General features: G+C 43.4%; 1 protein-coding gene across 9 annotated transcripts in view; it reads right to left on the reverse strand.

Moving 5' to 3' along the window:
* RGS7 (regulator of G protein signaling 7) overlaps positions 1-27627 on the reverse strand; it is a 376996-nt gene that overhangs the window by 16318 nt on the left and 333051 nt on the right. For all 9 annotated transcript variants that reach the window (XM_060243399.1, XM_060243417.1, XM_060243443.1 and 6 more), the window contains exons 10-15: positions 25343-25417; positions 21676-21774; positions 19859-19920; positions 19534-19644; positions 18153-18278; positions 9040-9226 (exon numbers count right to left, since the gene is read on the reverse strand). In XM_060243399.1, the coding sequence (XP_060099382.1) occupies positions 9040-9226; positions 18153-18278; positions 19534-19644; positions 19859-19920; positions 21676-21774; positions 25343-25417 (660 nt within the window). The remainder of the gene's footprint in view (positions 1-9039; positions 9227-18152; positions 18279-19533; positions 19645-19858; positions 19921-21675; positions 21775-25342; positions 25418-27627) is intronic.

A 27627-nucleotide genomic window follows, 5' to 3' on the forward strand; every position in this document is an offset into this window, starting at 1 on the left:
TCCCTTTTGAAGCCCAAGAGCTGACCATCCCTAACATCTACAAGGCATTTTTGAGAGCTAGGAGCCTTTGAGGTAATTTTAACTAACACTAGCCAAAACATCACACTAGACTGGATGTTAAGAAACACACTAACCCCCCCTCCCAAGAAGGTGCCCCCATCTTCCATTGCTTCCAGAAACTATAGTCAAACCAGAGAATCTCTGCAGTAGAAAATGAAGGGGGGCATTTTGCAAGCCCAGCAGAACCAGTGCGATGTACAGAGTACCTAGCAGTACCAGTACAGTCTCTGGGTGCCCTGCAGAACCCAGTGCCATTGTGGCAATGCCAGCTGATGTCAAGCACAAAATCACAGTCCAAATAGGGTGGGGGGCTGGAAGCCCTGCAGAGCCAGTGCAATGTACAGTGCCCAGCAAACCAAGTGCCTGCTTCTCATAATATTAACAATATTAACAATATTGCTGCCATACTACTCTTAAATACATTCTGTCACCAAGCAGGTTAAGGATGGCTTGTAGTATGGCCGTAAACTAAGACATTCTTAGGTCTGTGGGCTCTTCTTGTGGCCATACAGAAGGAATACACTTCCCTTCCTTTCCTAGATTCCAGTCCAGCAGCACCTTAGAGACCAAAAAGATTTTCAGGATATAAGCTTTCAAGAATCAAAGCTCCCTTCATCAGATATGAGGTGTCAGATATTTGGCAAAGCAAACTAACTCTTGAAAGAGCATACCCTCAAAATCTTGTTGGTCTCTAAGGTGCTTCTGGATTCTAATCTAGCTTTTCTACCACATAACTACATGACTATCCTCTGTAACTAGTCCCTTCCTCTGGAAACTGACACCAAACAATATCTATTCCCTCAGAGCAAAGAGCTAATCATTGCTTTCTTTCACATCTTGGATACAGGAGCTACTTTTGAAGAGTCCTTTGCCTCTTCTGGGAGCACCCATTCAGAAGTAGCTGCCTCTGTTGCAGGATTTTTGGCTTGCAACTTCTCAGCATTTTGTGCAACTTAGCATTAAGTGTGTGGTTAGTAGCATCATGGCTAGAAGCTGTTGTTGGGCCTCTCCTTTACAGATCTGTCTATTCCTTTTAAATCCTTCTAGCTAGTGATCATCATTGGATCTACTGCCAATTTAATTCCTCAATGAGTAAAAAAGTTCTTTCTTACAAGAACATAATGTGAATCTCTGAGACCAGGTTCTAGTATTAGGAAAGACCTAATTGTATCACGCTCTTATTTACATTTTTTTAATAACTTCTGAGGGGAAACTGGATCCCATGGACTGCTGGCCTAATTTCAGATGCCTCTGTCAAGATGGGCTCCTGGACAAAGATTCCATCTGCCCCCCCCCCATATGATCCTTATCCAAACAAAATATCATAAAAAAATGAACAAATCATTTGGCTTGCTATTACCATTAATCTATAGTAATAAAAGAATTGGCCTGTCTAACCATCTGGTAGTTATTTAACCCATATCCTGCCTTTCTTCCCAATACAGACCCAAAGTGCTTTTCATCATTGTATTCTCCCAGGCCCATAGCTACTGTGGGGGAGGGGCTGTGGGCCCCCGACTTCCTGACCAGGGCCCTGACCTACAACCTTCTCTCCCCACTGACACTTGAGTGCCTCCCCCTTCCTCCCCTGGGATTCAAATCAAGTGGGAGGGGTGTGCAGGAACAGCCACCACCCCTCCCATGCCATTTAAATTGTGTGGAGGCCATGCACCTGCATTCAGGGGAGAGAGGGCTTCTTTTGACAACACCACTGGCTGCTGGAGCAGCATTGGCTGAGAGGCCATCTGGCCATGTGGTGGTGGCAGGCTGGCTTCCCAATGGGCAGCAGCCTGGAAGGCTCCCCAGCAGTCCTAAAGCTGCATGGCTGGGGGACCTGCCCACCAGCACCCTGCTTCCTCTGGGGGTGGTATCTGCAGGCAGGACATCAACAGATAGGGAAGGCGTGGCATGGACTGGGAGCTAAACTGCTACTTCCAGCACAGGGAGGGGGCCACATAAGAGAGTCACCTGCCCGCCCACCCACCCACTCACTCACTCCAGCAGGGCTTACTGGCTGGGCTCCAGGCTGTACCACAGTGGCAGTTTCCCAGCACTGTGCAGCTTGTGCAGGAGGGCAGCGTGGGCAGGAAGAGGAGAACAGATGCTGGCAAGGGGCTCCTTGGGGCTTGCAGCAGCGTGGCCTTGCCCTGGATGGGGCAGGAAGCTCCTCTCCCTCTTTCTCACCCGCTGGTGCCTTGCCACCTGAGACACTGCTGCTCCTTCCTTCCTCTCTGTGCCCTCCTTTGTCTGGCCACAATGCTGCTTTGGTGCTCACAAGGAGCTCATGTATCACAGGCATGACCTCCTCAGGAGCTGCAGGTTTTTGCCTTGGGGGGTTATATTGTGGGGTGGCTTGAAATGGTGCCCCGCGACTTATTTAAAGGCCCCCCAAATCAATAAATCCTGGCCATGGGACTGTCCTCTCCTTCATTTTATCCTTATAACAACCCTGTGAGGGAGGTTAGGCTGGGAGTGTGTGACCAACCCAAGGTCATCCAGCAAGTTTCCACAGCAGAGTGGAGATTTGAACCTGGATCTTCCAGACACTAGTCTGTCACTTTAACCATTACACCACACTGGCAAGCATAAGTCAACAGAGACTAAAGCTAGGAGACTCAAAATTGGCCACCAGCTTCAGGATAATTGTGAGTGCCATGGCCAAAACTGAAAGGCATGGGGAAATTCTGGCCCAGATGAGACAAACCACCATCACACCATGCTATTTCCCACTGAAGTTAAGGGTCTCTTGTGGCAAGCATAACTCAGAAAATAAAGCTACTTGTTTGAAAACTGACCACTAACCCCAGGTTGATGATGGAAATTACAATGCCAAAAATGAAGTGAATTGGAATACCATGAACCAGATTCTCTTCACGACAGACATGTAATAAGAGATAACATGTAGATTTATGTCTACATCTTTATTGTTACTGCCATTGTATTGCATCTGTTGTTATAGCTGCCCTGAGACTGCTTCACTGGGAGGGCAGGATACAAATAAAATGTGATGATGATGATGATTATACCCTTGTTATACCTTACACAATACTTGGTATGTTTTAACTTTTAGTCTACTTTCCTTTTTCTTGAGATTTTTGTAGATTTGTAACAGCCAATGGTTAATTACAATAAATGAACTGAACTGAACATGTAAATAAGAGAGCTTTTAAGCAATATTCAGATCCCCAGCCATGGAAGATTGCTGGGTGACTCACTCTCAGCCAGACCTACCTGACAAGGCTGTTGTGAGGAGAAATGGAGGACAAAAGAATAATGCAGTTGTGGGTCCCCATGAGGAAGAAAGACTGGGTACTATATTTGCTATTAATCTAATTTTAATGATATTTTAAGAATTGCATCATCATATAGCAAAGTAGCCTTTATAAAAGGCCATCAGATCTTCCAGCAGCACAATAGCGATTGACAATCCAGGGCCTGAACTGGGAGTTGTAGCTTCTGTTACATATGTATAACCACTAAAACAGATTAATGTTCCATTATCATGCATGTAAAGTGAGTGTGTGTGTGTGTGTGTGTGAGGGGAAGAGCATTCATTTACTACTATGTTAGATCATGGGAAAATATTAACTCTTCACCAACTTCCATTCATAATATTAACAAAGGTTTGTTATTATACTACTCTTAAGTACATTCTTTATCAAGCAGAATAAGAATGAGAAAGGCTTGAGGCCAAGAAGTGAAAACAAAGGGCAGGGGAACATAGAAAAATTAGATGAAGGGACATAGCAATGAATGAGAACAGTGTGGAAAAGAGGAAGACAAATTAATAGAGGGAAAGGTTGTTTTAAATTGCTGCAACACCCTAACTACTCTAAGCCTGATGTTGGCTTCCTTGTATGCAGGGTTGGATCTACATATTTTTTTTTGAGGGGGGGGGTAAAAGTAAAAAATGGCACCCCCATATATGTACGTACGTATGTGTATGATCAATGTTTTTAATATAGACATATAATCAGGTGGTACTGTTTCACAACAAGGTGCATATTACACCATTCCCAAAGATTGCACCCCCCACTGGCTATATTTAGAACAAAGCTTGAGTTCAGTGACACCCTTAAGATCAACAAAATACATTCAAAGTATGAGTATTCATGTGCACATATACTTCCTGCAAACTGCATCCCAGCTACCTTCTGTGCCCTTCCCTGGCTAAGAAGCAAGGATTACCAGCCCTGGTTTCTGGTGAGGGATGGAGGGTAGGGTTGCCGGATTAACATTGGGAAAGTCCTGGAGATTCTGGGGTAGAACCTGGGGAGGACAAGGACTTCAGTAGGCTACAATGCCATAAAGTCTATCCTCAAAAGTATCCATTTATCCAGGGGAACTGATCTCTGTAGTATGACGATGAGTTGTAATTCTGGGGAATCTCCAGATCCCACCTGGAGGTTGGCATCCCTAGTTCCCAATAAACAATGCATTAGGACTACAATTACAGAACTGGAGAACAATGTAAACAAATGACTTGGTAAGATACCATGCCATAACAGAGTCCTGCCAAAAGTGAAGCCCTTTTCTTTGATTTCAGCAGGAAAGATAAGCACTCACTGAAGTGATCCATTGAAATCAGTAGGCTTCAATGTGCTTATTTTGACTGAATGAGATCCTATGCATTATAGTGCTTGGGGTGCAGTGGTACATTAAAGGTTAAGAAGCACTGCAAATTATTCATTCTTGTGATATTCGATTATAAAAAGCCAATCTGAACACAAAAATCTAAGGGAGATTCCAGGTCAAGTTTGAGCTCAATAATAAAGTATCCTCAATTCCTAGACAACTGCTACTTATTTTATTGTTTTTAGTCCCTGTTAAACTTACATTGATTATATTAATTCTGCACAAGCCTATTTCCTGTTCCCTGGTGTTAGTGTGCTGTCACTTGCTGCTCACCTGCAGCTACCTTTATGCATTTGGACCCTAGTGGAAGCCTGACCAAAGGAGCTTGGAGGAGGGCTCCTCTGCCAAGCAGGCAGCAGGGGCGCAGGGAAAAGAGGTGACTTAAATGAGACCTTGTCTGGGTGGGTCATGTATGTCAAAAAATGTAATGCCAGGTGATGGAGATGTAAACTTGATAAAGGTCACAGACAAACACAAATATATTATAGAATCATAGAGTTGGAAGGGACCTCCAGAATCATCTACTGGGCATCAATACCCCCTCTAAGCTGTAGAAACTTGTTAGCCAAAATTCCACTTTGTGAGCTACTGCAGAATTCAGCTTGCTCTGGGGTTCATTTTTCCTGAGTTAAGACAAAACTATATGAGCTGGAGGCTAAAAAACTGAGCTAGCTCACACTAATTCAGTTTAGAGGGAACACTGCTGGGCATATATCTGCTAATAGGTGCTCTACTATCATAGATCAGCACAGTATCAAGTTCTGAAAAGTGAGCTTTAGAAAGCAAAGGGGAGAGGAGGGAATGATTTTTTGGGGGGGGGGGGCGACTTACCTATCTCAGAAGACTCAGCCATCAGACACAGCTGCACCGCCTAGTCCCAATCCCAAGACCAAAGGAAAGGAGCTGAGCCAGGCAGCCTGAGGGGGAGGGAGGGGAGCCAAGTGACCTAGCTAGCCGAGAGGATTCCTGGGTGCGCCCTTTTCCTCCCTTCCCTGATTCTGGCGTGGGAAGGGAGCTCGCCCCCAAACATGGACAGGAATTGGGGGGGGGGGGGAAGGAGTCAGGAGGAAGCCAATAAAGAGTTGAATCCTGTTGTGAAGTGCTATTTGCAAAACCCTTCAAAGGGAGAAGGGGGAGAGAGAGGAAGACCAGAATGTGTGTGTGTGTGTTTTGAAGTGGGTGGAAGGACAGGGAAGCGCCAGAGTCTGCATTTGGATAATAAAGATTTTGGGAAGCTTCAACAAATCAACAAGGGGGTGGGGAGAGGTGGAAAAATACAGTCCTTCCACAGTCAACTGCTGTCTGCAGCTGCAGGCTTTGATCGCTGGTCTCCCTCAGGGCCATAGGTAGAAAATTTCAGGTGGTGGGTGGCGGTGGGGGGGGGAGGTAAAATTCCAGGTGATGGAAGGTGGGGCGATGGGACCCAAATGAAGGCAACTTTTAAAAAATTACAAAAGAGTCACCAACACCAGGAGCAGCGGCAAAAACAGGGACTTTGGAGCACTGCGGGGAGGGGGGAGGTCAGAGGGAAGGTTGGGGAAACTGGCGGTGAGAACACACTCACTCACACAGTCCTGAGGTACAGCTCACTCTCAAACTCTCATAAGTAGGGCCCCGCTGCTGCCTCCTTATACCGTGATCTTTCTCTCACGCACAAATTAATTAGAGGGGCGCATCACAAGCCTCCCTGGAATGAAGACTCTTTCTAGGTGAGCTTTTTTGTTTACGCTCCCCCCCTCCAGAGATCTGCAGTTTCATGAATTCCAACCCTCCGAGCTTTTCATCTGCTGCCACTTACACCTGCTCCACCCGTCCGGCTACCGCCAATCACCAGCCAGCGTCTTGGGCCAGGACAACATCAGCAAGGGGGGGGGGGGAGCACTGCTGACTGCCAGGAAAGCAAAGTCTTTAAATAGGGAGAGAGGCAGATGGAGTGTGTGTGTGTGTGCAGGGCAGCTTTGCTGCCACAGCAAAAGCAGCCAATCTGTAGGGCTGCTAGCTTGCTCCCCCCACCTGCCCTCCAGGGAGCACCCAATTTGGCACCTTCCCAGGTGGTGGCCGGGGCAAGCATCCCCCTCTGCCCCCCCTTTGATCCGGCCCTGCTTGTATGATCTGTTAAGCAAGTTCTGTTAAGCAGGTCTTGGAGATATGGAACTCTATATAGTCGATCCTAGACCAAGATGTGAAGCCAATCTTAGAGGGTTTTTGCTATGCTGAGATTCCTTGTGCCCTAGTGGCTGCAGCCAGTTTAAAAATAAAATTAAGATGTTAGGCTGGACTCAGCCTGAGATTGCTTGAAGCAGCCTCCAGCTGACTTCCAAAGGCTCCCCTGTGGGTGGGCTGCACTCCCTTCATCCCCTTGGTACACCACTGGTAGCAGGAGTGGCAATTCTTCCAGTTCTGTCTGTGCCACTTGCAAAGGCCATGCCAAAAGCAGTCTACCCATAAAACAAATGCCTTATTGATACAAATTACAAGTCATATATTGTCTAAGGGCTAAACATTCCATTTAAACTTCTCATCTCTGGGAGAAACACAGGCCGCAAGTGAGGTCTCTTTGATATTGCCTGCACCCTGACCTCTTCATCAAGAACAAATTAATTGCTCAAGCCACACACTATAAATTATAATTTATAATCCTGAGTGATCAATACATTGGAAAACTAAATGGATATAACTTTTTGATAAAAGATATCTCATGGATACAAATCTTTTCTGGTATGTCTTATACTCATCTTAGACGACCATACTACTTTGAATCTTGTGCATTCTTTTTTTGTTTTTATTCTAACAGCTGTCTTTTAAATTACTATAGAAAAAAAGGGGACTCCCTGAGTTTAAGCAAAACTATAACAGAAGAAACGTCAGGGTAAAACTATACTATCAAAACATTTATATGTATAGGAAAAACCTTTTGGTTTCTACTTTTGAGTAGACTCTACTTCTAAATAATCTAAATGAACACTATAAATGGTGTTCATTTGTCTTTACAAAGAATGAGACAGAGCCTTGTAAGGAAGAGAAATTATTTTTGGGTCTTGAAAAAGGCAATGAAACATTTGACACCGGCTAAAGTGGACTGGCTTTATGTGGATGAACTTATTCTTTATCCTACACCTCACTGAAATAATAGTGGACTGAACATGCAAGACTGTGAAGTGGGATAATTTGTTTCTCAAAGTACCTGTGCACAATCTGGATGAAAGAATTCATTACAGACTGTTTTCTCATAATTTTGGTTTATGAGTCAAAAGAAGGCTCTTAACCTTTAAAAAGTGCCTGCGTGCACTTTAAAAATGCCTGTGTGCACTTTGATTTATATTTCTGCAGACTGTTTGAATTCATTTTAGTGCAGGCTGTTTGGGAAAAGAGGTTATGTCAAAGTGCCTGCGTGCACTCTTGTGTTTCATATTGCAGTCTGTTTAAAGGTAGAAGCTTTGGAATATTAAAGTGCCTGTGTGCACATTTATATTGTTCATCTTAGATTATTTAGAAGTACAGTCTACTCAGAAGTAGAGGCCAAAAGGCTTTTCCTATTACTTATAAATGTTTTAATAGTATAGTCTTACCCTGACGTTTCTTCTATTATAGTCTTTTAAAATAGTACATAAATTTCCAGCAGGTGAAGTCTGAATCATGTACAAAACCTAGCAAATTCAACATATAAGAGCCTTTCCCATCTCTAGCAGATAATTCTTTGAAAATTGGTTCTTTGGATTTAGGGCTATTCGAGGAACACTGTCTTTTTCAGATTCTCAAAATAAAATATCTGTTCTGAAGTCTGGCATATAGTGTCAGCTCAGCCCTTCAAAAAAAGACTAATTACTCTCAAAGATCATAGCTTCTATTCCATGTGACCATTATCTTGTTAATGGTAAGCCAAATTAAAAACTATTACTACTACTTATACAGTGGAAAATCTATAGCAGAGAATGAGGAAGATAACATGGAGGAAAGAAGAGAGAAAAGATGGAAACATCTGTACTTATACAGAATTCATTTGTGTCTTTAAAAGCTACTCTGGCAAGTCAAGAAATTATTTTTAGGGGAACAAAAATCTCATGGAAGGGAGGGCTAGAGGAAATTTGAATCCCAGTCTTCCAGATCTTAGTCCCAACACCCTAACCAGTATACCACATTACTCACTTTTTAAAGTTATGTTTTGAGTTAGTATGACAGATCTTAAGTGGACTTTAATTAGTCCAGACAGACATGTTATGTGAATAATGTTCAGTCTGCCAATAATAACTTTAGAGAATTCAAGGTGAAAACAGACTAGAAAACCAGTCAGGCACTACAGTCAACAGTTTATTTGGATGTTATTTATAAACCAGTTATACTCACCTGAGCATCATCAAAAGTATATCGGCCAGGTTCCTTCACATTTTGTGTAGTTTTGTCGTAACTTTTTGAATCTAGGTTAATGGCACTCGGGGCTCCAGGTGCAAGAAATTCTTGCCAGATTTCCTGGACTCTGGCAGGGACTTCCCGCATTGGTCTCTTTTTCAAATCTTCTACTGCTAACCAGAACCTATACAGGAAAATGCAGAGAGGTCTATTAGGAAATTGGCCACAGAAGCATTTATTTACTTATTTTAATTTTAAAATATGGCATTAAAATAATTTGGAAGATGTATTAAAGCACTGCAGTGTCAGTCCAGAATCCTATGTTCACTGCAGTGCGTAAGTGGAGAATTTATATTTATTTTATTTTGCTTCATTTATACCACAGCTTTCTCCCCAAAATTGCTTACATAGTTCTCCTCCCTTCTGTTTTATCCACACAACAACTCTATGGGGTAGGTTAGGCCAAGAGTTATGTGATTGGCCAAAGGTCACCCTGCAAGCTATCATGACAGAGGGGGGATTCAAATCTGTATCTTCCAGATCTCCACACTGTAACCACTACACTGCACTGGCTCTCATTTGCACATGTAGGGCACCCATTCACTTTATTAGTGAATGCAGCACTGGATGCATATCTCTGTATTTGTTCAACTGTCATTATATTTAACAGAGATGCCCTTGTGCATACTGGAGCACTATGTATAAATACATATAGGAATATCAGAATGGCAAAAAAATGATTGAAATACTTGTTTTGCCTTCACTAACTGCAATTCATCAATCATGTCAGACTAACCTGATCCCTTTTTTTTTGAGAAAGTGACTACCTTGTTGGATCAGGGGAATGATGTGACAGTTTATCTTGATTTCAGTAAGGCTTTTGATAAGGTTCCACATACTATCCTTGTTGATGAGTTGGTAAAATGTGGTTTGGATCCTGTTACCATTAGGTGGATCTGTAACTGGTTTACAGATTGCACACAAAGAGTGCTTGTGAATGGTTCTTCATCCTCTTGGAGAGGAGTGTCAAGTGGAGTGCCTCAAGGATCTGTCCTGGGGCCTGTTTTGTTCAACATCTTTATAAATGATTTGGATGAAGGAACAGAGGGAATGCTTTTTAAATTTAAAGGTGATACTAAATTGCGAGAGGTTGCAAATACAGTAGAAGACAGAAACAGGATACAGGATGATCTAGACAGGCTGGAAAACTGGGCTAAAACCAATAAAATGAATTTTAACAGGGACAAATGTAAAGTTCTGCATTTAGGAAGGAAAAATCCAATGCATGGTTATAGAATGGGGGAGACTTGTCTTAGCAGTAGTATGTGTGCAAAGGATCTAGGGGTTTTAGTGGACCATATGCTGAACATGAGTCAACAGTGTGATGTGGTGGCTAAAAAGGCAAATGCAATTTTGGGCTGTATCAACAGAAGTAGTGTCCAAATCACGTGAAGTGATGGTATCTCTGGTAAGACCTCACCTGGAGTATTGTGTTCAGTTTTGGGCACCACATTTTAAGAAGGATATAGACAAGCTGGAACAGGTCCAGAGAAGATGGTGAGGGATCTGGAGACCAAGTCCTATGAAGAAAGGTTGAAGGAGTTGAGTATGTTTAGCCTGGAGAGGAGGCAGCTGAGAGGTGATATGATCACCATGTTCAAGTACTTGAAGGGCTGTCATATAGAGTATGGTGTGGAATTGTTTTCTGTGGCCCCAGAAGGTAGGACCAGAACCAATGGGTTGAAATTAAATCAAAAGATCTTCTGGCTCAACATTAAGAAGAACTTCCTGACCGTTAGAGCGGTTGCTCAGTGGAACAGGTTTCCTCGGGAGGTGGTGGGCTCCCCTTCCTTGGAGGTTTTTAAACAGAGGCTAGATGGCCATCTGTCAGCAATGAAGATCCTGTGAATTTAGGGGTAGGTATTTGTGAGTTTCCTGCATTGTGCAGGGGGTTGGACTAGATGACTCTGGAGGTCTCTTTCAACTCTATGATTCTATATACAGTTGCATTTTAGATAATTTGGCCCCGCCCCAGACGGGCTGCAAAGCGGCTACGCGCTGCGGGGCCGTGTTTTGCCTCCCCGAAAAGATGGGAGGCTGGAGAGCTTCCCGGGCATCCGGGGCTGCATATGGGCGGTGCATGAGGGCTATATATAGCCCCGACCCTGCCCAAAACAACGCAGTTGATTTTTCACTCTCGGCGGGGTCAGACGCACGCTGAGCATCCTGGGCCGAGAGAGAGGCAGGGAGTCGGTGGCTTGCCCTTTGGTTAATGTCGGGCCGGAGAGCGGTGGCGGTTGCAGCGTGGGACAGGCTTGGCAGCCGACTAGGGCAATCATCTGGGCAGGCCCCCACCGGAGCTCAGCTGGACAGGAGTGGCGTGGTGTTGGCGGCACAGCGTTGTGCCGCCCGCGGTAGTGGGGGCATACAGTGAGGCCTTACTCGGGGGTGATAGTTCTGCCTGAGGGTGGCAGGCCTCCGTGGTGGGGATAGGGCTGGGGAGGTCGGGGTGCCTAAGCACAGAAGCGGGGGCAAGTCAGGAAGGAGAGAATTGGGGGCATTAGCTACACCCCCACCTTCTTCCCCTCCCTCTCTTTGCACACCCCCAGAATTGGGTATTTTCTGGCCAAGCAAATGGCTTGGGGATACTAGGGGGAGGGATCTCACCCCCTCTCACCCTCTGGTAGTTTTCTTGGAGAAGGCAGGTTTCAGGGGGCGTTATGGGCCCAAAGAAGGGGCAGGGCCCTTTGAAAGGCAAACAACCTGCCAAGGGCAGTAAGAAGCGGGCTCGCCCAGGGGAGGAGCAGATGGATGAGAGCGAGACGAGGCAAGCCATAATGGAGCGGCTGTGCGCCTTGGAGAGAGAAAGGGGCACGGCTGGAGCACCTTCAACTTGGTCTGGTCACCACAGGGCTTTGGGGCGGTCAGGGGCTTTTACTTTTGAAAGGGAGGTATTGGTACGACTATCTGCATTGCAGGAAGGCATGGGATCCAAGATGGCCCCCAACTGGAGTCAGGAGGCCGGGACGAGTAAGGACGCCTTGACAGGTGATGAGAGCGAGGACACAGAGGTTATGGAGGAAAGGCAGCAGCCAGCTCAGCCAGTGGTGGTGGCGGTCACGCCAGCAGGAATTGAAGGTAAAATTGCACCTACACAACTCTCGCAGGCTTGGCCATGGGGGCCATGGGGCTACGGTGCGTCGCCGGGACCCTCTAGTTTAGGACAAGCTGCTACATTGGCGGACCAGCGCGGGCAGTGGGTTTTTCTGGCCCAACCTGGCCCAGTGTGGGCAGTGGGAGGTTCCACTGTGGGGCAAGTACAAGGTAGCACAGTGGGGTGGTGTCCACCACCGGCGTTATCAACAGGGGCGGAGGCCGCCCAAGCATCTTCTGCATTGTCAGCAGTGATGGGGGTTCTCCCTTGGGGTCGGCACATGGCAATGGCCCAGCCTATGGGGTGGCAGGGCGCGCAAGGGAATGCCTGGGGTTTTCCCCCAAATTCTTACGGGTCGGTGCCTTTCCTGGCCCTCCTCTTCGGGGATCCCACAATGCCGTTAGGGGACCATTTGACCCCTGTGACGTGGGAAAAAATTCTGAGGGGGGAATACGTCGATGTATTTAGTCTCCTGTACAGAGAATTAGAGAAGAAGAGTAAGGAAGAAATGGATGAAAAAGAGAAAGAAAAGCTTAGGCTCAGGAAGGTTGACCGCACATGGGCCAATTGGCTACCTGATTAGGTTGCTTAATTAAGGAAATGCCAGCTTTGTATAAAGAAAGCCCAGTCAACACAATTCAAAGACCATTCAGGACCATTCATCCAGAAGCAAGAAGAGATATCCAGAATCTAGACACAAAGGAAGAAGCCTGACACTCTGCCAGAAGATGACATTGGAAGGCTGTGGATCTGAATGTTTTGAAGGGAGGCTTTTCTTTAATTCTTCCAGGACTTCCACTAAGCTGACTGAAGACGGTGCTGCTGAGATACTGCTACCTTAATTGCAACCTTTAGCCAGGAGATGGCTGTAAGCAAGTGTTGGCGAGAGTAATTTTGAGAGGTTTGTTATTTTGTGTGTTCTTTTGTATCCTGTACACTCCATTTTCTTCTTACATGGCATTTTTACTTTTAGCCTTTTCATAAATAAACCTTATCTATATTTTAATAGGAGTGCTGGTTCCATGTGCAGGCATAGCATTAATGAAATGGTTCCATGTGTAGGCATAGCATTAATGAAAATAATTTCGCTACCCAAGATAAAGGAATCCCATCTTGTTAATTGGCATCATTATTATCTACAACTCAGACAAATTTAACAGGTACGCCCCCAGTGTTTTGACACCATCACCTTTTGCCTATGAGCAGAGCTCTGCCACTTGCAAGCACCAACTGATGACTGAACTGAACTGCCTTGTTCCCAACCAAAAACACTAATATAAACTGCAGTTCCCACCTAGGAAATGACCCACTCTCCTGCAGCATTCTGGGACAGACCTATGATGGACTTCCTGTCCTCTCTAGGGATTACTGGTTACGAACAGGAGGGGAGGGGTGAATGATGAGGAGACTAGGCCAAGGCCTACCTCAAGTCTGATAGCTCCTCCCCATCCCACTCACAGTTAAACACAAAATGGTGTTTCTCCAAAGGTATGGTTACTTATATATCTGGACTCTAATTAGCTCTTCCTGGCAACACTCTCCCCACCTTCTACCTATATGTAAGGGTTGGTGACATCTGTTTCAGTGTTTCTGAAGAACTGTGTATGCACACAAAAGCTTATACCCAGAATAAAACTCTGATGGTCTTAAATGTGTCACTGGACTCAAATTTTGTTCCAATAAAAGAAAGTATCTTACTGATGGTAGCTGATACCAGGGAGTATTCCCAGATGGGGCTCCTTGTTCACAGGGGGGAGGTGTTGGAAAATAGCTTTAAAAAACAACAACAGTAAACCTCTTGGTTCTTGACCAACTTGGGGCATAGGGCTGAGACACAAGTGGTGGGATACAGCAAGGCAGCCAAAGGATGCTGGGACCCAAACAGGTTTGTGACTGGGCAAAACAGTGTTGTATTCTAGATGGGACAACACACTTACTGGTAGGGTTGCCAAGTCCAATCCCCAAAATATCTGGGGACTTTGGGGGTGGAGCCAGGAGACTTTGGGGGGTGGAGCCAGGAGACACTGGGGTGGAGCTAGGGGGGAAGGGGGAAACGGCGCCGGGGAGCGTGGCGAGCCACCCCGTCTCGGAGCGAGCGACGCCACTGCGCGGCTGCCGCCTCTTCTCCACTCGCTGTGGCTGCTCCTCCAAGATGGGCTCAGCCTGAGCCCATCTCAGAGGAGCAGCTGCGGTGGGGCGGTGGGGGGGGGGCGGCAGCGGCACGGCGGCCTCGCCCGCTCCGCCTCTGGGGTGGAATCGGAGGGGGGGTGGAGGCGGGCCGGGGGCGTGGCGAGCCGCGAGTCCGGGTCCTAGAAGGGCCCGGATTCGTGGCTCGCCATGCTCCTGGCCTGCCTCCGCCCTCTCCTTCACTGGTTTTGCCTGCGCTGCTGCCACCTCTTGGCTGTTCCTCCGAGATGGGCTCAGGCTGGGCCCATCTCAGAGGAGCAGCTGCGGTGGGCAGGGAGGGGGCGGCAGCGGCGCGGCGGCATCGCCCGCTCCAGGATCGGGCGGCTTGCCATGCTCCCCGGCGCAGTTTCCCCCCTCCCCCGCTTCCGTTTTTTTGGGGAGCGGGGGAAGAGGGTGGAAATCCTGGGGTCCCCCGCCAGGGCGGGAGGGTTGGGAAGCCTACTTACTGGCCCAACCCTTTCTACATCATTGATCTGTATGACATGAGAAATTAACAAAAGATTTCGAATTTTTAAAAGCCCAAGCTGATGAAGACATTTAAGGGTATATATTCAACATAGTTTATAATCCCTTTGCTAGCCTTATTGATTCATAGGAAGGGATCAGTACTGTATGTAGTGGAGTGCTCTGTCTTTGCTTCCCTTGATTGTCTGTGCATGGACCTGTGTGACAGACTTGAAAACAGTCTGTGCAGTCAAGCTTGGAGTGAGTTAAATAGCAAGCTCACTGGGATTGGGTGGACTGCCTCCTAGCAACGAAAGTGACTTAAATAGGGGGCAAGGCTGAGATAAGGTGCTTTTTGCTTCAGTCTGGAGTTGCACAGACAGGAGAAAGACCTGTTTGAGCATTGAGAGCTGTGAGGGACAGAGCTGGCGACAAATAAGGCTCTGTTCTGAGGAGATTTTTATTTTCTTTTTAGAGGCCAAGTAAGCCTCTGGTGACAGCTCTGGTTTAGGAGTGCTGACAAGTCAATAGACTCCTGTGTAAAATCAGAACATCATACACACACTGATTGCGGAGGGGTTGAAGTTTGGTTATCAGAGGGGAGATCCAGGACAGACAAAGGCTTCAGACAAAAACGGGCTTGACTCTGAAGTGGGTTAGTGATAGAACCCTGAGGGAGAGTCAGTGTCCAGGGGTCTGGAAGCAGAGTCTGAGGTGGTCCTTCAGGGATAACCAGTACCTCAGGGCTTGAAGTGCTTTTGAGTGTGTGGGACAGTATAGTGCCAATCAAATTTATACTGGGCAAAGCTGATTTTTTATTTTATTTGGATTATCCAAACTTAGGATAACCTAAGCTTCAGTTTGTTCGTTTGAAGGCTCGGCCAGCCTTGATAAGCACCCAGTGGGAGCACTGTGGTTTTCTTTATATACTGTTAAGTTCTGCCAAATGATTTACTTTATACCTTCATTTTATTTCTGTAAATTCATTCCTATCCCATGCCTTTGAAAAACCAATCTTTTCTTTTGGTTTTAAAAATGAAAAACTTGTGTGTGTGCCACTTTCTGCTCAGGGTATTTCTGTCAGACAGCCAGGCTGGTCTGTGAGGAGAAAAGTTTTCATTAAGTGACCGTCTGGGCTGGGAAGAAGCCTCGGCTGGATAAGGGCTTCTTCACAACCTGCAATAAGAGACCTGCAATATAAGAGACCTGTGCATGGGCTTGCAATAGGACAGTGATACTCTGTATTCTTGGTGCTTTGGAGGGGGGGCAACAGTGGGTGGGCTTCTAGTGTCCTGGTCCTATCAGTGGACCTCCTGACAGCATCTGGTTTCTTTGGCCAGTGTAACAGAGTGTTGGACTGGATGGGCCATTGGCCTGATCCAACATGGCTTCTCTTATGTTCTTATCTGTGTCCTATTTATATATCTATCCATTTATACATCTAGATATCCCTCCCATTCCTCCTGCCCAGGGTTTGAATGTGCAGCTAATATGCTGAGATCTGAAGGCCAGCCAGGGATAGGGAGAAAGGCAAGGTCTACATTGAGACTTCGATCAATTCTACCCTGTGTGCATAGCTATACAAAGGTCACACACAGTGTTCTTAATATTTTAAATTAATTTTAAATGGATATCAACAATTAACATATTCTTTTTTATGCAAGTAGAATTATTGTCTATGGAGCCCTGTGATGCAGAGTGGTAAGCTGCAGTACTGCAGTCCAAGCTCTGCTCATGACCTGAGTTCAATCCTGGCAGAAGCTGGGTTCAAGTAGCCAGCTCAAGGTTGACTCAGCCTTCCATCCTTCTGAGGTTGGTAAAATTGGTACCCAGCTTGCTGGGGGTAAAGTGTAGATGATTGGGGAAGGCAATGGCAAGGAAAAAAAGGAAAGGAAAGGTCCCCTGTGCAAACACCAGTCGTTTCCAACTCTGGGGTGACGCTGCTTTCACAACATTTTCATGGCAGACCTTTTTACGGAGTGGTTTGCCATTACCTTCCCCGGTCATTACACTTTCCCTCCAGCAAGCTGGGTACTCATTTTACTGACCTCAGAAGGATGGAAGACTGAGTCAACCTTGAACCGGCTACCCGAACCAGCTTCCACTGGAATTGAACTTGGGTCGTGAGCAGAGGGCTCCAACTGCAGTACTGCAGCTTTACTACTCTGCACCATGGGACAAACCACCTCATAAAAAGTCTGCCAAGAAAACATCATGATGTGACGTCACCCCATGGGTTGGGAATGACTCTGTGCTTGCACAGGGGACGTTACAATTAGAATTATTGTCTAAAAGAAATGTTTGATATTCAACATCCTCAGGAGGTTGTATGTTGGCTTATAGATAGGTCACCAGTTCTGCCAATATATGACTCTGTTTCTAGCAGGGTCCATTGCAAGGTAAAGGAATGGAGCTCAACAACATGCAGAGTACTACTGCACAAGGGAGGTGGGGCCAACACCTTTATATGAGGATGTGGGGAAGCAGCATTGGAGATGCAAGAAAATATCCCAGGTAAAGTAGTCTGGAGGTGGTTTTTCAATTATTGTATCATATGGTCTTACATATTCACATGAATGCAGGAAGCTGCCTTATACTAAGTGACCTGGTCTATCAAGGTCACTATTGTCAACTTTGACTGCTAGTAACTTTCTAGGATCTCAGGCTGAAGTCTTTCACATTACCACCTGATTATTTTAACTGCAGATATCAGGGATTGAACCTAGGAACATTTTCATGCAAAGTAGATGCTCAGCACATGAGCCCCAGATTCTGCCTACTGCTTAAGGGTTTTAGATGGCAGGAAAGCTCACAAAAAGCAAGCATAAATCAAGGATATCTAAGAGGACTTCAGGATATCAGTAGCCAATACAGTAGCCCATGAATTCCACATCATTACAGAGCAATCCAGAAAGAGCTATTTCATACATTTCTTAGAACAGTTTCATGAAAACTTTTTAAAAGGTATGCTTTCAAGAACAGTAGGATATATAATTACTCTCCTCTAAAGGTGATGAAAAATCAGACAGTAATTCCTGTTTCTGTTATATCCATAAAACAAATGTCATTTTCACACTTCCACTACCGAAATCTTCTAAATGCAAAGCCTCTCTTTCCCTTTTTTAGCAATTTAATGTCTCAAATCACCTTCAGAATGGGGAAAAATACCGTATGGACAGAGATGACTAATGGGAGAATTTGAGAATGATCTCTGGCAAAATAATCTGGCCAGTTTCTCAGGAAGGCTGTGTGATCCTTCTTAGAAAGACTGGGTGTCAGAACAAAATCTGTAATGGAGAAAATTAAAAAAAATGAATAGTCTTACCTCAAATTTTCTGAGCTGAATTCAGACTCCAGGAATTTCAGGAACTGCTCTCTTCCTACAGGGTCTTTCAGGGCTTCATCCATGCCAAAGCCCCATCGTTTTACCCTTTGCTGACTTGGCTCCTTACTGGAAATGGAGGAGAGGGGACACAGAAGAGTTCTCACAGAGCTAAGACATCCGTTTTTCTTGAGATGAATTCATCAGTAACATACTCCCTAAAGTTCTGAGACTAGTTTTCCATTATTCAAGACAGTTCCTCATAGTTATTTGTTTCAGTCTAGTCTATGTGGCTGCTATACACATCATTATTCCTACAGGAAGCTAATGCTTATCTGGAATAAAAAATGTGTCCAACCTGTCATATCTGATATTTGATATGAGTGTTTATTTTGTTGCTGGGCTTATTTTCAGGATGATGACATGCAGACTATGAAGCAGCCCTGAGAGAACTCTTGCAGCTAATTCCAAGATTTGTCAAAAGCAGTAAACATAACACCAAGCAGTACATCATTACAAAAAGCAATTGACTTATGCTCTTTTTCTTAAGGTACATGGTGGATAAAATGACTTTACTTTGGCAAAGAGAGTTGTCCCCACATGCTGCTTCTAACATACAAGTTGCCACGATAAGGTACTAGTCCTTTTGTACAGATAGGGATCTGGAATGCTTTCAAGATGCTGTGTCAAGAAATGCCTTCACCCTATGCTATCTTCCTCACCCTATCTTTGCCCAGTTCTCATTTCATGATAATAACTGCACAACACTGCTGGTAATCACCATTCTTGGTATAAAGGTAATGATTAATCAAAAAGCTAATGCAAAGCACGCATCCTTTTTCTGATATGTGCCTGGCTAGAAGCTTCACTTTCCCTGCCAACATGCTAGAACATACAATGTGGGTTGATTTCCCCCACAACAGGAGTGGTAAAGCCTGAATGTGGTTGGACTCTGGAAAAGCCTACCACACCAATTTCAGCTGAATTGAAGAGAAACGCTTCCTTCAGATATTTGACAGAGCTGGAATGAACATGTGGGATGGGGTAGAATCACATGGGTGGATGGGAAGTAGTGGCATGTTAAACGTGCATTTTTTTAATACATGTATTGAATCTATACATGTGCAGCTCTCTCTGTGAGCCTGAAAATCTTGAAAAAATAGGGCTGCCAATGGGTTAACAGAGCTCTATGTTTATACAGATGTATACCCATATAGTCAAATAAAGTACATAAATGAAAAACAGAGTTTGCCACTGCGACCCTACTTTCCATTAATCCCTACCTCTGACCATCTGCCTAGTATCTTTATTTGGAATATGAATTTTCATATTAGTAATACCATTAATCTGAAAACAATATATAAATCAAATTCATGTAACATACCTTGCTTCTACTTCCCAGAAAGTGGTATCATCTGATAACCAGGGATTAGATGGGTCAGGTGCCACAAGAAATGGGTCATATTCCACATACTGCTCAGTGTAAGCTAATAGACTAGAAAAAATAATTTGATATTTTTGTAAGATGAATGTTGGTTGAGACCTAATTTTCAAAGTTTAAATTAGTGTATGGTTTTGTAGGAAGCATGTATCAAAATCCAATGTATTTTTTTGCTTGCATGTTGACACAATCTATTATCTGGCAATGAATGTAGTACAATTGAAACAATCAGCTTTTTAAAATGAAAAAGACATGGTTACATACGTACCTTTCAGCAACTTTTGACATTTTTAATCGATGTCTATCTAGCTGTATTTGCCAATACTTTATCTATAAAATGTGAAAACAGAAGACTGATATAAGGAAATAATTGTTCAGCTGTATTTTCAGATAATACAACTTTTCAATATGTACAATTTAATTCAGGCTAATAATAATTCTGCATAGGAACTTCATGCAGTGCCCTGAGATTTTATATACAGGAATCGTTACAAATCAGACAGAGGACACAATACATCCAAAAAGTAGAGAGCAAGCAAATTTGTGGGAGATTTCCCAGTAAGATTTAAATATGGTTAAATTTTGGTAGATCATGACTTAAAAGTTGAAAGGCATTTCCACCCGTCATTTTGTATTGAGAATTTAATGTCATGATTAAAAAAGAGACAAGTACTTTGGATGCTCAGGGGTTAAATTTCACATGTTTAAATTTCTCCCACTGTTTAACTTCAGCTTATCATGCTTCAAGACACCACTGACAATTCACAGTACAGTGCAGACAATGCAAAAAATTATTTGAATACTACAAGGTCTGGGCTGAGCTTTCAGTTCAAAGAGCTTGATAAACATTATCTCAAGAATCCTTACAACACTCTATACGGTAGGACACTATTGTCAACACCCTATTGCAGATGAGGAACTGAAGAATGTTAAGTTCCTAAGGTAAAATTTGAACCAGGAATTCTCCAGCTCTTGACTCTCACACTTAGCCAATATACTACAGAAGTACTTCTGGGGGGCCATAATATGTCAGCTGTTTGCTGTCAAATTACTTACTTTGGTTTTAATCCCAAGCAGTGCAAGTGGAGTTGTGCTGCAGGACAACAGCTTCCATGCTTCCTCCCTCCCTGCTGCTTTTTTTCTGCCTCCTGAGATCTTGTTCCTTCATGTTAGTGGACCTCATAGAAATATGTGCTGGTGGAGTGGAGGGGACAAACTGGGAGCCCACCATGGGAGAGGAGATTCAACAGAAATCACTCTGTACAAAAGCCCTTCTGTTGGAGGTGCTGCGGCTGTACTGACAAGCCTTTCTACCAGAGGTGCAGCCACGGTTTGGATGTATGTGAATTCAATCCTATAACTGTTCTTAATTCTGTAGGCATTCAGTTTCTGCCAGCAACTGTTCAGTTTCTTTACAGATCAAAATTATTCTTTGGAAATTTTTAGGAAAATGATACTGTGTGGAACAAAAACCTTGGGGGAAGGCAATGCAGTTTTCTGTTTCAGCCTTTCTTTTGTCCCTCTCCCATCCTGGGTATGTGTATAATGACCAAAACCATGAATGTACATTTCTGTTCACAATGTTCAGACTGGGTTCCCCCTTTCCCTTCAATAGCTTTACATTTCAAGGATTCATAATGGAAATAAATACGTTCTCTAGATCTGAAACTTTTTGGAGGCCTCAATTAAGCATGTGACAGACAGACAGATGATAGATAGATAGATAGATAGATAGATAGATAGATAGATAGATAGATAGATAGATAGATAGATAGATAGATAGATAGATAGATAGATAGATATAGGGGTGGAATTCTAGCAGGAGCTCCTTTGCATATTAGGCTGCACCCCCCCCTGATGTAGCCAATCCTCCAAGAGCTTACAAAAAAGAGCCTTGTAAGCTCTTGGAGGATTGGCTACATCAGGGGTGTGTGGCCTAATATGCAAAGGAGCTCCTGCTAGAATCCCACCCCTGGATAGATAGACAGAGAGAGAGAGAGAGAGAGAGAGAGAGAGAGAGAGATTCTACATTCATTTTTCCCCTCCCCTGAACTGGTTTGATGTAGTTTTTAAAGACTTGCAAACCTCTTGACGCAATTCATCTTCTGTGGGTGGTTTGGTTTCTGGCACTGGTGTGTGTGTGGGACTGTGACTTCGAATGTCATTCTGTAATCCATAGACAGACTGTACATAAACAAGGAAAGAGAGAAATGAACATGTAGACAGTGCTTTCTTATGTATAGTCATCCTAATTGCACCTATATTTGAACAAAGTAATCACTACATCAATTTCTCAAGACCTGTGTCAGTATTTTAAGTTACTTACACCTTGCTGTGGCCAACCTTTCCTCTAGTGAGCTCTCTGACCTACGGTAGCTTTACATTTTCACCTTATGTCATCTCACTGTGATGTAGGTGTCTGTTTAGACATTTTTGCTCTTTCTCCTTTCCCTCTGGATTGGATTATTATGTTATCTCCCCATTTGCTGTCAATCATGGTCTGTTCCTACTTCCTCTTTTAGTGGTTCTCTTATAGTTTAACCCTTTTTTGCATTCACATGCTCTCCTTTTTTCCCTTTCTCCAGTTTAAAAGGGCCTAAACACAGATAGCAAAGGGAAGCAGTCTTCCCATAGTTCAACAGAAAAGTAGGTGAAGAACAGGCAAAGAGTACACAATATTAAACCTATATGGAAACAATCCCTCCCATGTATCCCTAAAAAAGAAGCTAACAGCTGTAGCTATTTTTACCATATGTGGAGAAGCAGTTACACAACCACCATCATGCCATGAAATAGAACTAGGCTTGCCAATCCCCAGGTTCCAGCAGGGGTTCTTCCACTTTCCCAGGCTCCTTCCCGCCCCCAGTCAGCTGACCGGCGGGGGGAAGCCCTGCCCCCAGAGGACCATGTGACTTTCCACCTCTGGAGGCTTCAGTCTCTGATTGAAAGGCTTCCTCTTGGGATGGTGTGTCTGTGTTACTTTGAAGAAGTTGGCAGCAACTTGTGAGTAGAGAGGCCAATCCCTCATTTCAGAGTCGCCAGAAATGGGGGGGGGAGGGAAATGTCTGCTGAGCACTTCATTATTCCCTACGTGGAGATCGATTCTCATAGGGTATAATGGGGAATTGATCTGGAGGTTTCAGGGGCTCTGGGGGAGCTGTTTTTTGAGGTAGAGGCACCACATTTTTGGTATAGTATCTAGTGCCTCTCCCCAAAGTACCCCCCAAGTTTCAAAACGATTGGACCAGGAAGTCCAATTCTATGAGCCTCAAAAAAAGGTGCCCCTATCCTTCATTATTTCCTATGGAAGGAAGACATTTAAAAAAGTGTGCTGTCCCTTTAAATGTAATGGCCAGAACTCCCTTGGAGTTCAATTATGCTTGTCACACCCTTGTTCCTGGCTCTGCCCCCAATGTCTCCTGGCTCCACTCCCAAAGTTTCCTGGCTCCACCCCCAAAGTCCCCAGATATTTCTTGAATTGGAATTGGCAACCCTACATAGAACAGATCTACGGATTCATGTGCATCTGTAAAGTTGCTGCTAATTATCTAAGCGTTCCTGACAAGTGGTGGGGAGAATTTTACCACACATCAAGTGTAGATGTGAAGTAGGACATGCCCATCTGTGTTCACCATCTGAAAGCTGATTTCTGTAACACTATAACAGTTACATCTGATCATGTTAATATTTTATTGAAGGCTGAAGAATAGAAAATAAGGGGAAATGATCCATACACAAACAGCTCTTATCCTCACTGGGAGTGAGCTGGGAGAAGAAAATGGAAACACAAGTACAGTGTCATAATAGATTGCTATTTGTATAGTTCCCTAGTGTGCGCCAGACACTTGATATATGACTCATTACAATTCTTGGCACAACTCATGAACAGAACGCATATTGTATCCAAAATGTCATTACAACCTAGTGGCTAGCAGTTGTCCTAACTCTTACTATAGTCCTACTACCTGGCCTGTGGATTGGACCACTAGTCTTCAGTTCTCTGAATCTTGATTGCAGAAAAGTTTTTTTAATCTACTAACAAAAGGATTGTTTCTAAGCATTGTCTATAACTTAAGCTGTGACTCTTATTTTGAAAGGAATCTCGGAATGCAAAAAGCCAGAAGATGAATGTTTGAAAAAATTGTGCTGGAATATTGATTTGGATTAAAATTTTCAAAACTTAACTGAAAAGCAGATTTTTTTTCTTACAAGAGAATGTAAGGAACCATTCTTCTGCTTCACCCAGTAGTTCTATAATAGTGCTAGAAATTCTTCACATGTCTAATTTATTGTTTGCTTATTATTCACTGTATTTATATCTTGCCCTTTTCCCATCATGAATCTCCAGGGGCTCACATGGAATTCCCAGGAATTTATCCTTCCAGATATTGATCAGGCACAGTTAAGTGTAGTGTCTTATATCCATCACCCCCTTCCCCCAAAAAGAAAAGGACAGGCATACAAATGCTGCTGCCATCACCAAGATAGGGCAAGCAGTCAGACTGCATAGGCACCCTTCCAGACTTTCAGAAAGTGGGTGGTTGTGAGTACTAAGGATGATGGTGGATTATTAAGAACCTTAAATGAACATTTGAAGCAGCCTGAATCAAACCATCTAGCTCAGTGTTGCCTACTTTGAGGGCCAAAAAGCTCTTGACAGAAAAAGGACTCTCCCAATACCTGATACCTGAGATCCTTTAAGCTGAAAATGCCGGGGACTCTTCCAGAACAGTATATGAAGAGTACAGATGTTCCCAGTCTATGTATTACAATGTAAGTTCCTGGCCACAGGGCCAAGAGGCATATATTATGCAGGAGATTCCTGTTTCCAATCAATTATTAATGACACCATATTGGGAGAGAGTGAGTGCTTTTTCTCACCACCCTGTTCTTTAATTTAAATAATCACCCAAAGCCTGTAATTAGCAACAGCAAAAATCAACCAAATATAGACAACACTATTGTGTTTGAATTTTTGTGCTGCCAGATTATAACAGTTTCAAGGGAGAAAAGATTTAGCAGAATTTTAACAGATTATGAAGGAAGTATAAAGCTAACTTTGGCTACCCATGATGTGCATATGCAAGTACATGGCTTAACCAGAGTAAGTTACATGTGAACTGGGATTCGAAACCCAGACTAAGCCCTAGTAAAGAATTCTAGCTTGTGTCTGTGGCAAAGTAATTCTGGTTAAGTCACACACCTACATTTTCATATCACAAAGAACTGCATTTAGTTTTAAACCAGGATTCCTTCATCATGCACCATATGAAAAGGCAGCAAAATGCACGTGTAAGTCAACAAGCTGGGTTTGTGCACATTCAGATTTTATATTGGCTTGGTGTGTCATCAGAATGTAACCAAAGTGTTATCCTATTTTTGGTGGGAAGGACAGAAATGAGATTCAAGTCGTGGTTGGGAAGAACTGCCAATTTAGCATGTCTCCCCTTAATTATATCCTTAAACTCACTCTCATAGGAATACATTGGTAGATCTGGCAATAGCTATGACAATACACTACTCAAAGTTTATGAAGCCTAGTTGTCTGAACAGCGATTTAGATTCAGCAGAATTTAATATATTTCTAGAAAGATTCATGCCGCACATACAAAAAACGTGACCAACAGAATCTTGTTTCTATTTTAGAAATAATTTATACCCCATAAGTGCCCAGAAATAAGGGTCCCTTCAATGTAAGGTAAGAATTATTATTTACCATACATGTAAATGATCATTGAGAAGCAGAACCTACCTTCCTTGTTTTGTGAGGATTTTTCATTCGAGAAGACTTTTTAATGTCCACTTCAGTGGTATTTACACATCCAGGCTAAAGATTTAAAACAAGAAGAAATATCTGTGATTTTCCATTTCATATTTCATGATATCAGTTACCAGTCTACCTCTGACTTCAGCAACTAGGGTGGCTGCTCCCTGGCATTCTTTCCTGCCTTTTCAATGGCAGAGACTTACAGAAGAAGACACAGCTGAAAGGAAAGTAGCAAATCATTCTTGATGTACAGTGAAGTAAACTTTGGCAAAGATCGTTTTGTGAAGGGCTAGGCACAGCATTGACCATGGGAAACACATTCTTCTTGTCTGCAAAGTAAGGATGCTTCCAAAATTTTCATTATTTGAAATCCGCCCTCCCCCCCCCCCCAAAAAAAAAATGCTGGAGTTCCAAATTCCCTGGTCTCATTTCCAAAGTTCAAATAAATGTATTCGAAATTCCCCACTGCTCCACTGCAAAGATCTAGTCTTGGTGTGATTGTATACATATTGCACCTTTTGAGGGTTTGGAAAATAAAAACACCTCTGCATAAAATGAAGCAGAATTCAGTCATAAATATGATTACAACAAAATTGCTTTTTGTAGTATTTTAGTAATGTACATGGGTTAATTAGCAATGTGATGGAAATGAAGGCTGTGGCAAATTGCATAGGATTCAATTCAAAAATTAAGTTTAGATATTGTTCTAGTTAAACCAAAACTAAGGAGGAGTGGAACACAGTACATAGAGATGTTCTTTAGCATTTCCTTCTAATAGATGATCAACTGGTGCCAAGTTTACATTCCTTCAGTCAAAGTAGTGTGCTTTATTTATTTATTCACTTTATTTGTAGTTCTAACTGCCATGTCGGTGCAATTCCCCCCCTCCCCCACTATGTTAGCTTAGATTTCTACAGCTGGTTCTTGATATTATATTCTTAATCAGATAAATTTAATCCGATGTGTTTTGAATTGTTCATGGTCCCTTTTTTAGTTTGTTTTTTGTAGAGTCCAACTCATTTCAAAGTGGAGCTCCTTGAATGGGTGAATGGCTTAATCAGCCCAGTTTGTCTCCATTCCAGATACTCAAGACAGACTGCACTAGTATATTCTACATGTCCTTGAGGATGGCTCTCCTGAAGGAACTGGATCATTAGCAACAGGCAAGTCAAACTTGCAACAGTGAATGCCAACATTTACCCACTAATTGATTTTTTTTAAAAAAAATATATACAAAATCAAATCCCAAAAACATAAAGAAAACCTCTGATTACCATTCACATCCCCAAACCAAATGAGCTGCTCTTTCAATTTTGGCTGTGTTATGTATAGGATTGAAGTATAAGATTCCTGCCAGGTTCATTGGAGACAGGAGAGCAGAGCTTGGGGACTTGGGAACAATGGACAGTAGGATCCAAATACCTGCTGCTCTACTCCAATCACAGGCCCCCTGCCTGTTTGAATGAACCAATGGCATGCTTGCACAGGAACTGAGAGTTGTATATAGGTTTGGCTGGTAGGCTCTTTCCCCAGTCTTGTTGGAGTGGCCCTCACCATGCTGCTTCTAATAAAGAGCTATTATCACTGCTACCTCGGCTCCTCGATGCTTTGAACCCACTATGTCATAAGCTATTTAGAAACTTTTTAAAAATCTGATTTTTTAAAATTTCAGTCATAAGTATAATTACAATTAAAAAAAAAAACAGATGTGCATCTTTTGTTTGAATAAACACTATTAAATAGTGAAGAAGGATATAGTCAGCCATTCTTTGCTCAACCTATAATAGCCATAAAGCATCTGGTTTTTTTTCTTAAACAACCAGTAATTAAAACTTCTCGCAACTGGTGCTTTATATGTTGAAGTTTTGTGTAATGATTTCTCAAACAAATTTAGATACATTGTGGGAGAATGACACTGACTGGACACATTCTGCTTTTAAGCTAGTACCTCCTTTAACATAATAATTAGTTTCAAGGTACAATTATCACCAGCTGTGTTGTCTTTTGCATCTCTTCTTTATGCAGATCATGTGGCTTTTGTTAATTATGGACTCTGTATCTGTCACTGTCCATGCTGATTGGCACTAGCTTTCTAGGTTCTCAAGAAGAAGTGTTTCCTCATCACTTTTTAACTAAGAAGACAGTATTTGAACATAACATTTTTTTAAAAAAATGTACAAGTGAGCTGCCAAGAGTCCTGATTTATAGTACAGAAGTATCAGAAACTCAATAGGTGTGGTGAAAAGTAGGTGTGGAGTTCATGCAATCCA

This window comes from Heteronotia binoei, chromosome 1, assembly GCF_032191835.1.
Source record: "Heteronotia binoei isolate CCM8104 ecotype False Entrance Well chromosome 1, APGP_CSIRO_Hbin_v1, whole genome shotgun sequence".
Taxonomy (NCBI): domain Eukaryota; kingdom Metazoa; phylum Chordata; class Lepidosauria; order Squamata; family Gekkonidae; genus Heteronotia; species Heteronotia binoei.